Source organism: Tachypleus tridentatus, chromosome 2 (assembly GCF_004210375.1).
Source record: "Tachypleus tridentatus isolate NWPU-2018 chromosome 2, ASM421037v1, whole genome shotgun sequence".
Taxonomy (NCBI): domain Eukaryota; kingdom Metazoa; phylum Arthropoda; class Merostomata; order Xiphosura; family Limulidae; genus Tachypleus; species Tachypleus tridentatus.
The window spans coordinates 10,225,920-10,240,931 of NC_134826.1; the positions used below are offsets into that span (position 1 = coordinate 10,225,920).

General features: G+C 30.0%; 1 protein-coding gene across 1 annotated transcript in view; it reads right to left on the bottom strand.

Annotated features, from left to right (window-relative positions):
- Positions 1-1,525: 1,525 nt before the first annotated feature.
- LOC143239490 (N-chimaerin-like) overlaps positions 1,526-15,012 on the bottom strand; it is a 29,161-nt gene continuing 15,674 nt past the window's right edge. The window contains exons 6-13 of the mRNA XM_076480607.1: positions 11,858-12,164; positions 10,728-10,805; positions 8,741-8,825; positions 5,262-5,435; positions 4,351-4,428; positions 3,940-4,077; positions 2,101-2,206; positions 1,526-1,568 (exon numbers count right to left, since the gene is read on the bottom strand). Coding sequence (XP_076336722.1) covers positions 1,526-1,568; positions 2,101-2,206; positions 3,940-4,077; positions 4,351-4,428; positions 5,262-5,435; positions 8,741-8,825; positions 10,728-10,805; positions 11,858-12,164 — 1,009 coding nt within the window. The remainder of the gene's footprint in view (positions 1,569-2,100; positions 2,207-3,939; positions 4,078-4,350; positions 4,429-5,261; positions 5,436-8,740; positions 8,826-10,727; positions 10,806-11,857; positions 12,165-15,012) is intronic.

Genomic DNA, 15,012 nt, shown 5'->3' on the forward strand with positions numbered 1-15,012 from the left:
TTTCTCTTGCTCACCTGTCCATCCAAACAGATAGAGAGTCATTTCATAAAAAAAACTGTGCTAATTTGTCAATTCAAAACCTGTTCCTTCTAATCCTTAACATACATAATAATTAAAACTGTGACAATACCACTACTACTCAATTTCATATTATTTGTGAAAAAAACATAATTAAAACAATCTGTCCAACCTAAGAATATTTTCACTTATGTTTCTTTGATTATCTTATGAATGCCTATTTGAGTTTTACCTCATGGTACTTTGTGAAGAAGAAACAGATTAAAATGTTATAATTATTGGTTGTTTTAAACAGTTATACTATTTATAATTTACACAAATATCTGCAGCCAAAAGTGATGGTGTTTCACGTGGTGTTTATTAAAAACCAGGACTGTTCTACTTTACAATCAAACTTCACAAATAGGTTTATTCATCTTTGTGTTAGATTAAAATTCCTGAATAGCACACAAAATAAAAATCAACTCATTTGTTGATGAAAATTAACAAAAAAGTATAAAATTAAACAAAATTAAACTCTATAATATCACCATTGCTCAGACAAACCATATTAATTATAGTCTTCAACTTTGGTTACATAAATACTGAATAGACAAGAAGACCCTTCCTCTCTTTTGTAATGTGTTACTAATTCTCTCTTATGTTTTAAGTATTTATATATTACCCATAATCAACACAAACTCAAAATTTTCATCTTTCAAATGACGTATTGTAAACATTATCTTCTGATCAGTTAAATGTCAGTTTCACTGTGTATGAACGTCGTTCCTGTGGAAAAGTTCACAACTAGCTTGAAAGTATTTATAATGACTCTTGTCACTAAGTTAGAAAGCCAGAAATATTATGAGAAGTAAGGGAATTTTTCTACTTTTTGCTTGTTATTAGTCTATACTGTTTGATGCATTATTTAACTGAATAAAAATTAAGTGCAATATTGTGAGTAGTATAAAAAATTAGGGTTAACTCTCTCTGACAGTCGAGAGCAAAAAACAACAACTGGAACTCTCTCTGACAGTCGAGAGCAAAAAACAACAACTGGACAACAACTGGAACTCTCTCTGACAGTCGAGAGCAAAAAACAACAACTGGTTGAGTACTTTAATTAGGGTTAACTCTCTCTGACAGTCGAGAGCAAAAAAACAACAACTGGTTGAGTACTTTAATTAGGGTTAACTCTCTCTGACAGTCGAGAGCAAAACAACAACTGGTTGAGTACTTTGTTTCTTGTTCATACTTTATGTTGAATTATAAAACTATAAAAATAAGGATCTTTTTAGGTTAGTTAAGATAATAATAATAATATAATAAAAATGTTTCACAAAGCATACACACAAGCTGCTTGTACTAGATGTAGTAATGTAATTCGATATCAAAACATTTGCTGCATATGATCCAAGTGATTTAAAACTTATTATGGTGACAACAGTAGTTAGACATTTTAAAATAGAAATAAAACAATAAAATTTAATTATACATATATATACAATGTTACAAACATATAGCAACTTCAGATCAATGAATGTAGTTTCATGTTCTGATCTGAAGTTATTCTAGAAACAAAAAAGGGAAATTAAGATTTTCTCAGTTTTTGGTGGTTGCAAAGTCAGTCAAATTGACAAGTTCAATTTTGAGATAGGGTAAAAAAACAAGAGAAAAACTACAGTTTCACTGGGGGGTGAGGAACATTTGAAATGCATTTACAAGGTCCTAAGGATTATGATGCGAAGACAAAACGAAATTTTAGTTTTAACCTGAAAATTACTTTGCATATGAAATATTCAAAATATACTCAAATATTCATGAACAAATTTTATTTTATTAAAAATACTTCACCAGAAAATATCATTTTTTGTATATAAAAACTTACAATGCTAACTGAAAGAATACCAGATTTTGTGAAGATATACACACTACATTGAAAGTTACAAGTATTAAATCTATAAAGACTTTAAATGAGTAGAAAGAAGTCATATGGTTGGTCATATAGACTGAGACCACACCAAGAGTTAAGTTCCAGATGACACTTTATGGTTTGATAGCAAGCTGGTGGTAGTGTATTAATATTACTAGTTAGTAAATTACCTGTTTAAATGTGCCAGTAAGTACTTCAGGGTTTGATAGTGAGCTGGTGGTAGTTTGTTAATAGCTTCTCTTAAACCATCCAGTCTTCCTTCCAGAGTTTGTTGTCCTAATAATTGTTATTTAATAGAATTATTACCTTACAAATATAAAAAAAACCTTGTATTCATTGATAAAGCAACAAATATATATAAAAAAAAACAATAACACAATAACATCTATTTCAGATATTGTGTAGATAAGTGAAATTTAAAATAAAATAAAAATGATAACACGACAGCACAATGTAATGCTTTACAAAATATATATAGGATATAGAAATTTAAATTAAACCAACAACTTTCTGAATTGTATATACATATATACTAGACACATTCACTAAGAATCATAAATATTCTACAAAAACATCACACGCAAGTCCAATGAAAATACATAAATAAAGTAGTCAAATTACATTTTCTAAATAGTCTGTCTCTTTTTTGCAATTCCATTTTTATCACCTGCCATCATTTTGCATCTTGTTACAAATGAATTACATTAATAATCAACAGAAAACATCATATTAGTAACACGTATCAGGAAATCTGGATTTCGCAAAAGTTGTTTTGGATTTAGTAATATATTTTCCATAATTCAGCTACATATATTTCAAAAATAATATTCATTTCTTTCTACCATGTGAGAACTTTTTATAAATTAGAAAGAAGAAAAAAAATCATATTTAGATAAAATTATCATTTCATATACCACAATGTTCACATTTTTATTATTATGTTTCAGGTTCTAGAATAATCAGTAATATTTGCATCATCATTGGTCTGAAGAAATCTATAGTAACTGGTTGTCAACATTTTAACTGTAAAAAAATGTGACTCAATTTCAAAGAAAATAATTCACTTATGTAAAACCACATGTGACATTTTGTAAAAAATCTGTACGTATTGAAGAAAATTTATTATATTTGGATTCAGCATATAGTAGAATGTGTAACAGTTTCAAGACAATAAAATCATCACAAAGCATGCATTATTAATACAGTTTATTATTTAAATTTTATTCTACAATAAAGTTCAAACATATTCAAATATTTTTTTTATTCTATACTGATACCGATAAAAAATACTTAATTTGGCTTCTTTCGATCTCCATTCAACAACTTACTAATATTTCAAATATGAATGTATAATATAACAACACATGAAACAAAAGAGAAAGTTATCAAATGTGATACTCACTAACACCATTCATAAATAAAGAGAAAGTTATCAAATGTGATACTCACTAACACCATTCATAAATAAAGGGAAAGTTATCAAATGTGATACTCACTAACACCATTCATAAATAAACAGAAAGTTATCAAATGTGATACTCACTAACACCATTCATAAATAAAGGGAAAGTTATCAAATGTGATACTCACTAACACCATTCATAAATAAAGGGAAAGTTATCAAATGTGATACTCACTAACACCATTAATAAATAAAGGGAAAGTTATCAAATGTGATACTCACTAACACCATTAATAAATAAAGAGAAAGTTATCAAATATGATACTCACTAACACCATTAATAAATAAAGAGAAACTTATCAAATGTGATACTCACTAACACCATTCATAAATAAAGAGAAAGTTATCAAATGTGATACTCACTAACACCATTAATAAATAAAGAGAAAGTTACCAAATGTGATACTCACTAACACCATTCATAAATAAAGAGAAAGTTACCAAATGTGATACTAACACCATTCATAAATAAATAAAAAGTTATTGAATGTGATACTCACTAACACTGTTCATAAATAAAGAGAAAGTTATCAAATGTGATACTCACTAACACCATTCATAAATAAAGGGTAGGTGTCAAATGTGATCAAGGGAATAGGCAGAAGACGGAAAAAAAGCTTCAGGACACCAGTTATAACATGTACATCTTCGAAAGCTCCAGGACTAATATCTGCATGTAAACCATCTTGAAGAATGGACAAAAACAGTAACTGTATTAAGTACTACATACAAAAGAATAGTGGTACATTAATTAATGAAAGTATTGGTTGCAAATATTGTAGTTGTCTAAATAATTATTACAAGTGAGTTGACTAATAATTCCTTTAAAAAATACAGTTGTTTTGTTATTTCAAATACAGTTATTTGTAATACAACTATTATTTTGAAACTAAACAATTATCTTAGGTTTTCTAGTCACCATTTTCACACAACTCACAGATAAAACTCTCACACTCACCTTTTTCAAAACTTAACCTTAGCGCTTCAACTTCATCACTAAATCCTGAAATTCTATAGAGTCCTTCCACATCTAAACCTGTTATAATAATCAGTGAAAAATATTTCATTTTGTAAGTCTAAACCACCAAAGCTAAAGTTTTAGCACATTAATAAAACATTAAGGTGTCCGATTAAAAAAATGTTTTGATTGTAATTTTAGTAGAAAATTGATGTATTTATTCAATTCACATAACAAAAAGAGAGGTCAAACAGTAAACTTAAAATTAATTCAAAATAAACATTTTAATTAATATAAAGTTCTCAAAGATGACCGTAATTGAACAAACAATTTCAGTTAGTTTGAAGTTTAACGACCACAATTATTTAATAATATCAAACGTAATTAACAATAAATATTTTGATTCTTCATTGATCTCTAAACAGTAAACTAAAATGGACATATACATGTATCAAGTTTCCCATCAAAATGTACTTCCATCCGCTAAGTACTGATAAATATTTATAGCAAAAATATTACCCGTTTCTTAACAATAAACAATTTGTATTTTCAACTGCAATACCTGAATTAAATGTTACACAACAACATTCTCAATTTAAAATAACTCAAAAGCTCGGTGGACGTTTTTAAATAACTGTTAATTAAATAACACAAGAAAACTATTGAGAATTTAATAGATTAAAAAATACATTTTCCATTTAAAATTAAAGAAACTACATAAAAATCTCTCTTTAACGCTATGAGTTTTAAGCAAACAACACAATAAGCTTAATACACAAAATGTTATTTTCTGTTTAAAACTTGAAAAGACACAACATACTTGAATTTTCTGTAAATTTTATTTCTCATTTAAAATACAATAACACCGCAGAGCTTAAATTAATGTTAAGCACAAAGTGACTCAATCCCACCTCGGTTCTCTATCTCTTTAATACACATGTCCACAACAAAGGGTCGAGGGGTATTGTGGGCTTTAACCAGTGTGGTAAGATCAATCCCAAACACTCTCTTAATGTACTTCAAGTCTGGTAGACAGTCGTTAGGGATTTTTTCGGAACATTTTCGATGGGCACTAAAACCACAGTCTGTGAAAAAAAAGTTTCTTACAGAAATCTAAATACAAAACCTAAGTGTATTCATACAGCCCAACTCCTTCAAGATTAAATATGTAATCTAAATACAAAACCTAAGTGTATTCATACAGCCCAACTCCTTCAAGATTAAATATGTAATCTAAATACAAAACCTAAGTGTATTCATACAGCCCAACTCCTTCAAGATTAAATATGTAATCTAAATACAAAACCTAAGTGTATTCATACAGCCCAACTCCTTCAAGATTAAATATGTAATCTAAATACAAAACCTAAGTGTATTCATACAGCCCAACTCCTTCAAAATTAAATATGTAATCTAAATACAAAACCTAAGTGTATTCATACAGCCCAACTCCTTCAAGATTAAATATGTAATCTAAATACAAAACCTAAGTGTGTTCATACAGCCCAACTCCTTCAAGATTAAATATGTAATCTAAATACAAAACCTAAGTGTGTTCATACAGCCCAACTCCTTCAAGATTAAATATGTAATCTAAATACAAAACCTAAGTGTATTCATACAGCCCAACTCCTTCAAGATTAAATACATTAATCTAAATACAAAACCTAAGTGTGTTCATACAGCCCAACTCCTTCAAGATTAAATATGTAATCTAAATACAAAAAACCTAAGTGTATTCATACAGCCCAACTCCTTCAAGATTAAATATGTAATCTAAGTACAAAACCTAAGTGTATTCATACAGCCTAACTCCTTCAAGATTAAATATGTTATTATATAAAAAAAAGTTTCTTACAGAAATCTAAATACAAAACCTAAGTGTATTCATACAGCCCAACTCCTTCAAGATTAAATATGTAATCTAAATACAAAACCTAAGTGTATTCATACAGCCCAACTCCTTCAAGATTAAATACGTAATCTAAATACAAAACCTAAGTGTGTTCATACAGCCCAACTCCTTCAAGATTAAATATGTAATCTAAATACAAAACCTAAGTGTATTCATACAGCCCAACTCCTTCAAGATTAAATACGTAATCTAAATACAAAACCTAAGTGTGTTCATACAGCCCAACTCCTTCAAGATTAAATATGTAATCTAAATACAAAACCTAAGTGTATTCATACAGCCCAACTCCTTCAAGATTAAATATGTAATCTAAGTACAAAACCTAAGTGTATTCATACAGCCTAACTCCTTCAAGATTAAATATGTTATTATATAAAAAAAGTTTCTTACAGAAATCTAAATACAAAACCTAAGTGTATTCATACAGCCCAACTCCTTCAAGATTAAATATGTAATCTAAATACAAAACCTAAGTGTATTCATACAGCCCAACTCCTTCAAGATTAAATATGTAATCTAAATACAAAACCTAAGTGTATTCATACAGCCCAACTCCTTCAAGATTAAATATGTAATCTAAATACAAAACCTAAGTGTGTTCATATAGCCCAACTCCTTCAAGATTAAATATGTAATCTAAATACAAAACCTAAGTGTGTTCATACAGCCCAACTCCTTCAAGATTAAATATGTAATCTAAATACAAAACCTAAGTGTATTCATACAGCCCAACTCCTTCAAGATTAAATATGTAATCTAAATACAAAACCTAAGTGTATTCATACAGCCCAACTCCTTCAAGATTAAATATGTAATCTAAATACAAAACCTAAGTGTATTCATACAGCCCAACTCCTTCAAGATTAAATATGTAATCTAAATACAAAACCTAAGTGTATTCATACAGCCCAACTCCTTCAAGATTAAATATGTAATCTAAATACAAAACCTAAGTGTATTCATACAGCCTAACTCCTTCAAGATTAAATATGTTATTATATAAAAAAAAGTTTCTTACAGAAATCTAAATACAAAACCTAAGTGTATTCATACAGCCCAACTCCTTCAAGATTAAATATGTAATCTAAATACAAAACCTAAGTGTATTCATACAGCCCAACTCCTTCAAGATTAAATATGTAATCTAAATACAAAACCTAAGTGTGTTCATACAGCCCAACTCCTTCAAGATTAAATATGTAATCTAAATACAAAACCTAAGTGTATTCATACAGCCCAACTCCTTCAAGATTAAATATGTAATCTAAATACAAAACCTAAGTGTATTCATACAGCCCAACTCCTTCAAGATTAAATATGTAATCTAAATACAAAACCTAAGTGTATTCATACAGCCCAACTCCTTCAAAATTAAATATGTAATCTAAATACAAAACCTAAGTGTATTCATACAGCCCAACTCCTTCAAGATTAAATATGTAATCTAAATACAAAACCTAAGTGTATTCATACAGCCCAACTCCTTCAAGATTAAATATGTAATCTAAATACAAAACCTAAGTGTATTCATACAGCCCAACTCCTTCAAAATTAAATATGTAATCTAAATACAAAACCTAAGTGTGTTCATACAGCCCAACTCCTTCAAGATTAAATATGTAATCTAAATACAAAACCTAAGTGTATTCATACAGCCCAACTCCTTCAAGATTAAATATGTAATCTAAATACAAAACCTAAGTGTATTCATACAGCCCAACTCCTTCAAGATTAAATATGTAATCTAAATACAAAACCTAAGTGTATTCATACAGCCCAACTCCTTCAAAATTAAATATGTAATCTAAATACAAAACCTAAGTGTGTTCATACAGCCCAACTCCTTCAAGATTAAATATGTAATCTAAATACAAAACCTAAGTGTATTCATACAGCCCAACTCCTTCAAGATTAAATATGTTATTATATGCTTCAAGAACTGTACATCACAAGCTTTTATTTGAGAAAAGGTACAGACAGAGGAGAGTATATCTTAAAGGCATTATTAATAACAACATGAAATGCAATTAAACACCTTCCTAGATAAACACAGTCCATTAACAGCTTATTTCAAGTAATGTGACAAGTGCTTAGTATTGCTAAAATCTGTTTAATAGGTTTCCAAGAATGGTTGGTTTTATGTTTCATTATCTTATCGCACCTAGTAAGAGTAAAGCTAATTTTTACAGTCATATCCAACAAATCCGCAAGCCTTTAATTCAGAACTAAACACGGTCAACCAACATTCTTCCATAACAGTAAACTAAAACGTAATTTGTAAAAAATTGTTCTCTATTTGTTAATACTACTGACTGTATCTCTGATATCTTTATTAATGGATGACTTACTTACCTTGGAAAAGTATCTCTTACATCGAGTTTTCATGAAAGTCACACCAAAGTTTTCAGACTTACCTTAGCCCTTAACAATTGAGCAATAATTCCACACAGGCCACACCAAGGTTTTCACACTTACCTTCACATTTGACACCTTGAGCAATAATCCCCCACATGAAGTTTCCACACAGGTCACACCACGGTAGGCCTTTAAAGTTGTGGGTCTGAATATTAAAAAGATATAACAGAAATGTTAGCCATTAAAGAAAACAACAACAGAAGTTTCATAACAACTAACTAAACAACAAAGGTAATAACACATGATAACAGTAACTTCTCCTTTAAACTCAGTGTTGTCGAGAAAACCCACTTGTAGAGAAATTTATATGTAAAATTTATATGTAAAAACGGCTCATTTAGGTTGAGAAAATATCTTACATAGAAGAGCGAACAACGTTTCGACCTTCTTCGGTCATCGTCAGGTTCACAAAGAAAGAGGTAACTGACCGATAGCTGACCACATGTTTGAAGGGGGGTTGTATAACTGAATATAGGAATGTAGAGGGCGTGCGTAGATGTTTGATTATATTTATTAGTATAGGTATAAAGGTGTTCCTTTGTATTGGTTTATTTTGGGTTTAAGTTGTTGTATAAGTAAGGCTTCTTTAATTTTGCGTTTGTTTATGTTTGTTTCTTTATTTAGTATTTGGGTGTTTTCTATGGTTATGTTGTGTTTATTTGACTTGCAGCATTCAAAAACGTGTGAAGGTGACTTTTTATGTTCTTTGAATCTGGTTTCCATTTTTCTACTTGTTTCTCCAATATAGAAGTCGTGGCAGTTATAAAATAACCCAAAATAAAGCAATATAAAGGAACGCCTTTATACCTATATTAAATATAATAAAAATAAAATTATATATTCAAACATCTAACACCGCCCTCTACATTCCGACACCCAGTTACACAACCCCTTCCAAACATGTGGTCAGCTTCCGGTCAGTTACCTCTTTCTTTGTGAACCTGACGATGACCGCAGAAGGTCGAAATGTTGTTCGCTCTTCTATGTAGAGCATTCATTGTATTAAATATAAAACTTAAATAAGAACATTTGTTCTATTAAATATAAAGCTTCAGTGCAGAACATTCTTTGTATTAAATACAAAGCTTAAATAAGAACGTTAGTTCTATTAAATATCAAACTGAAGACCAGAGCATTCATTGTATTAAATATAAAACTTAAATACAGTACATTTGTTTCATTAAATATCAAACATTGTTCGCTCTTCTATGTAAAATATTTTCTCAACCCAAACGAGCCGTTTTGCATATATATATCCTTTAAACTGTCTTTAAAGATATCTCAAAGTGAAATCACTTGAACCAGGAAATTAATAACATTTGCTTACTGTTCATTAGTTTTAAACATTAAGTAATAGAGGAAATCATGGATTTCTGAAACTATATAAAGACATATTAGTATTTACTAACTACAAACTGTAAAGATATAATGCTGCCTCATATTCTAATCTTCAAACAAACATACACTTTCCTCACCAGATGGGTTAATTTTATCCAAATGGATCGATATATGAATTAAAAAATAATATTAAACAGAACTACCCATGTCTTTCAAACAATAAACAGAAAAACTTAAATAAATAAAAAGTTCTGTTGAAACCTAAACTCTTACTTGTTGGGTAAAACAAAAAAAAAAGCCATTTCAACTTTTGTTGCTTTAAATGATGCACTGTGTAAAACGTTCCTAGCTAGGACAACATACTTACTACCACTAATTCAAACCTAAACCTAAGTAACTGGTAAATTAAAAACACAGACACATCTCCCACTGACCATTTTAAAACTGTCTCCATCAAATAATTTTAAAAGGAAAATTTACATAACACAGGATGGGCTTAAATAAACTTTAACAAAAACTGTTGCTTCTTTGGTTGATCAAGTGGACCTTTTACATTTAATGCTGGTTATGAAAAATTTAATACATTTTTCTGAAACAAGCTAGAATGGACTCGGACTTATTTTAGGTAGAATTGTATTACTCAATAGTAAAAACATGTGAAGATCATTAGAAGTGAAGATAAATGAAGACGCAGAGGTTCATCATTTACCCTAAAGTTATGAGGCTTCTCAAAACGATGGACATCAATATCACCCAGTACCAAATCTTCTGGGAAAAATATTCCATTCTGAAAACAAAAAGTTCACGTCCTCAATTAACATAATTAATACAAAAACAACTCTTGTTCTTATAACATGATAGGGTTAACACTTCAAGTGGCACATTTACAGACAAACAACTCTCTCTCAATGCAAGGTTTATTTTCCTATAAACAATAAAAATATAAGCCACTTACTTTAAACTTTGAAAATTTTGAAAGAGAATTCTCTTTTTCGTTGTGGTACAAAATTTCAAACTCACATACTGTCAATATTATACTTTTGAACTCCATAACAAATGTTACACAGTATGTCAAATATATATGGGGGAGAGAGAATGTATTCCATGACAATGAGAGACTTAAACAAGTTTTAAGCCTGACATAAATTAAACAGACTTTGGCCAATGAGTACAAAATTATGTACTTTAAAACATTTAGCTTACCAGTCTTTTCAACTTTTATTTATGTTCTCTTGTAGACTGCAGAAAAAATAATGTCTCTACATGGACCACTGAAACAATAACATCTCTACGTGGACTACTGAAACAATAACCTCTCTATCTGGACTAGTGAAACTAATGTCCTTATTGGTTTACTGGTATCAGCTCCTTTATATATTTATCATTACTATTGATTTGTTGATACAAAGAAAACAGGAACCCTTAAAGTTCATTCAAACTTTTAGTAAATTAATTTTTGAAACTTACTCATTTTCAACATTTCTTATATATATTAATTTTTAAACTGTTTTCATTAAAAAACAACTTATATTTATTTGTTCTATTTTGGTTTCAAACTATATAATGTACTATGTGCACTCTGTCCACCAGAAGGAATCTAACCCCAGCTTTTAGCATTACAAGTCAGTATAATTACAGAGAGATAATTATGTTTGAGAAGACCAGTGTGGAGTATTATCAGAACCATACAACCATTTTTATTTTGTTTTTTTTAATCAGTGTAAAATACAGCATCTACTGTATTGTCGCACTTGCGATCAGTTGGAGATACCTAGCTTGTACTAGTATACTTATCCAAAAGTAAACACATGGAACTTAAGAAAAGACAGCTCTACTTACATCATCAGAAGGTCTGTCGTATTCGTGGGGAGATCGGGTGCTGTTGCTTTCTTGGCTTGAAAAGCTGGACCTCTTCTGAATCCTCATTTGACGCATCTTTTGCTGATAAGAACTTAGAGTCATGTAGGGGCTTTCTTCGTATTTTATTTGAACACACATCATAGATATGTACTCTGCAGCATTGTATTCTAAGTACAGTGTGATGAGACCATCAGCCACTAAATCCTGCACAGTGTCAAATCTTTTTTCACCCACATAATGTTTTCCATCGTAATACAGTCGAAAGTTTTTTGTAGCTGTCATGAATCTTGTAACGAGTAAGTAGAAAAGTGAGAAAACATCAAAAGCTGTTTTCTAAACCAAAACAGAAACGTTCATTGGTTTCAAACATAACACAAACTTAACCTGTGCAGATGTTCAATATGATTTAAAGATGCTTTTTAATAAGATAGCAAAGCTTAGACCGATACTTCTAGACTACTAGGGTGTAATTCATTGAAGCCCATTATATCATTAATAATATCAGCAAAACTGCCGTCCCACTGGACATGTATAACCAGCAGTTCCTGTGGTAACTACTGGGCCTGTGGCCTTTTCTGGAATTGTCTGACAGTTCTCCAACAATGTACTTGTACTCAACATTCAATAATGTTCATCATCACAGCACAGCATAGGTTTTACTAAATTGTTTCTTTGTAGACACAGTTATCAATGAAGGTGCCTTGTTTTCTTGTTTCAACACTCGAGAGATTTTCATTAACGAAAACAAATAACTTTTTTTAACTTTATTTTTTGATAGTTTTATATCTAAAACTTACTTGTTTTCCTTTGAAGTTTGTACTCGTTAAATTTTAAACTTACTTGCTTTTGTTTGTAGTTTTCATTCATTAAGTGTGAAATTTACTTATTTTCATTTATAGTTTTATTGGTTAAATCTGAAACTTACTTGTTTTCGTTTGTAGTTATATTGGTTAAATCTGAAACTCACTTGTTTTCGTTTGTAGTTATATTGGTTAAATCTGAAACTCACTTGTTTTCGTTTGTGGTTATATTGGTTAAATCTGAAACTCACTTGTTTTCGTTTGTGGTTATATTGGTTAAATCTGAACTTACTTGTTTTCGTTTGTAGTTATATTGGTTAAATCTGAAACTTACTTGTTTTCGTTTGTAGTTATATTGGTTAAATTTTAAACTTACTTGTTTTCGTTTGTAGTTATATTGGTTAAATTTTAAACTTACTTGTTTTCGTTTGTAGTTATATTGGTTAAATTTTAAACTTACTTGTTTTCGTTTGTAGTTATATTGGTTAAATTTTAAACTTACTTCTTTTCGTTTGTAGTTATATTGATTAAGTCTGAAATTTACTTATTTTCGTTTGTAGTTTTATTGGTTAAATCTGAAACTTACTTGTTTTTGTTTGTAGTTTTCATTGATTAAGTCTGAAACTTACTTGTTTTCGTTTGTAGTTTTATTGGTTAAATTTTAAACTTACTTGTTTTCGTTTGTAGTTACATTGGTTAAATTTGAAACTCACTTGTTTTCGTTTGTAGTTACATTGGTTAAATTTGAAACTCACTTGTTTTCGTTTGTAGTTACATTGGTTAAATCTGAAACTCACTTGTTTTCGTTTGTAGTTACATTGGTTAAATCTGAAACTCACTTGTTTTCGTTTGTAGTTATATTGGTTAAATCTGAAACTCACTTGTTTTCGTTTGTAGTTATATTGGTTAAATCTGAAACTTACTTGTTTTCGTTTGTAGTTATATTGGTTAAATTTTAAACTTACTTGTTTTTGTTTGTAGTTATATTGGTTAAATTTTAAACTTACTTGTTTTCGTTTGTAATTATATTGATTAAGTCTGAAATTTACTTATTTTCGTTTGTAGTTTTATTGGTTAAATCTGAAACTTACTTGTTTTTGTTTGTAGTTTTCATTGATTAAGTCTGAAACTTACTTGTTTTCGTTTGTAGTTACATTGGTTAAATCTGAAACTCACTTGTTTTCGTTTGTAGTTATATTGGTTAAATCTGAAACTCACTTGTTTTCGTTTGTAGTTATATTGGTTAAATCTGAAACTCACTTGTTTTCGTTTGTAGTTATATTGGTTAAATCTGAAACTCACTTGTTTTCGTTTGTAGTTATATTGGTTAAATCTGAAACTCACTTGTTTTCGTTTGTAGTTTTATTGGTTAAATTTTAAACTAACTTGTTTTCTTTTGTAGTTATATTGGTCAAATTTTAAACTTACTTGTTTTCTTTTGTAGTTATATTGATTAAGTCTGAAATTTACTTATTTTTGTTTGTAGTTTTATTGGTTAAATCTGAAACTTACTTGTTTTTGTTTGTAGTTTTCATTGATTAAATCTCAAAGAAGTTATAACTTTCCTATACTGAAGATGTATTTCCAATATATACTTATCTTCTTTCACAAGGTTAGTTGTAATCCCACAATGAAAGGAGGAGGGCCAGTGCAAGGGAATAGCACCCCAAAACGTCAAAGGATATCTCCTGAAAACTGGAGATCAGAGGAAGGGAACTGTGCCATTTCTGTGCGGTACACTTTCTGCCTATTTGCATAATTCATAAAACACAAGGGTAGAAATCAAAAGGCATAGCGTGGTTAAGGAACATCAAACCATACCGCAAATACTCTACATTAAATAACTTCCTGTACTGGATACCAACATCAACATGACGGTAGCATGATGATAATACAGTTTTTAACTCCAATCCGAGGACTGGGGAAAAAGATCCACACCAATTTCTGACCACTACAAAAAATGGATACCCTAAAGCTATCTGGAACTGGACTCAACATGTGCAAGGACTTATGTTAACTGTTTCACTCAAATCCAACACCTCATTGCTGGGAACCAACATCCATGCAAAGGTAGGATGAGGGCACCCAATCAAAAGGGGCAAATTTCATTCGTAACATGAAGTGTGCCTTGATGATCAACCACTCCAGCAACTTGGAACTGGAGAGCAGTAAGGATTCCTACACTCCATTCAAAGGAAGGGGCATCAGAATTGGTTGGAACGTTATCACCAGAGACAGTACAGTGGGTGACCACGAAACACTACTTTTAAAAACAGACCATGCCAAGTCATTCACTCTTGACACAGTAGTTTGGGGCAGCTATCCCATTCTGCT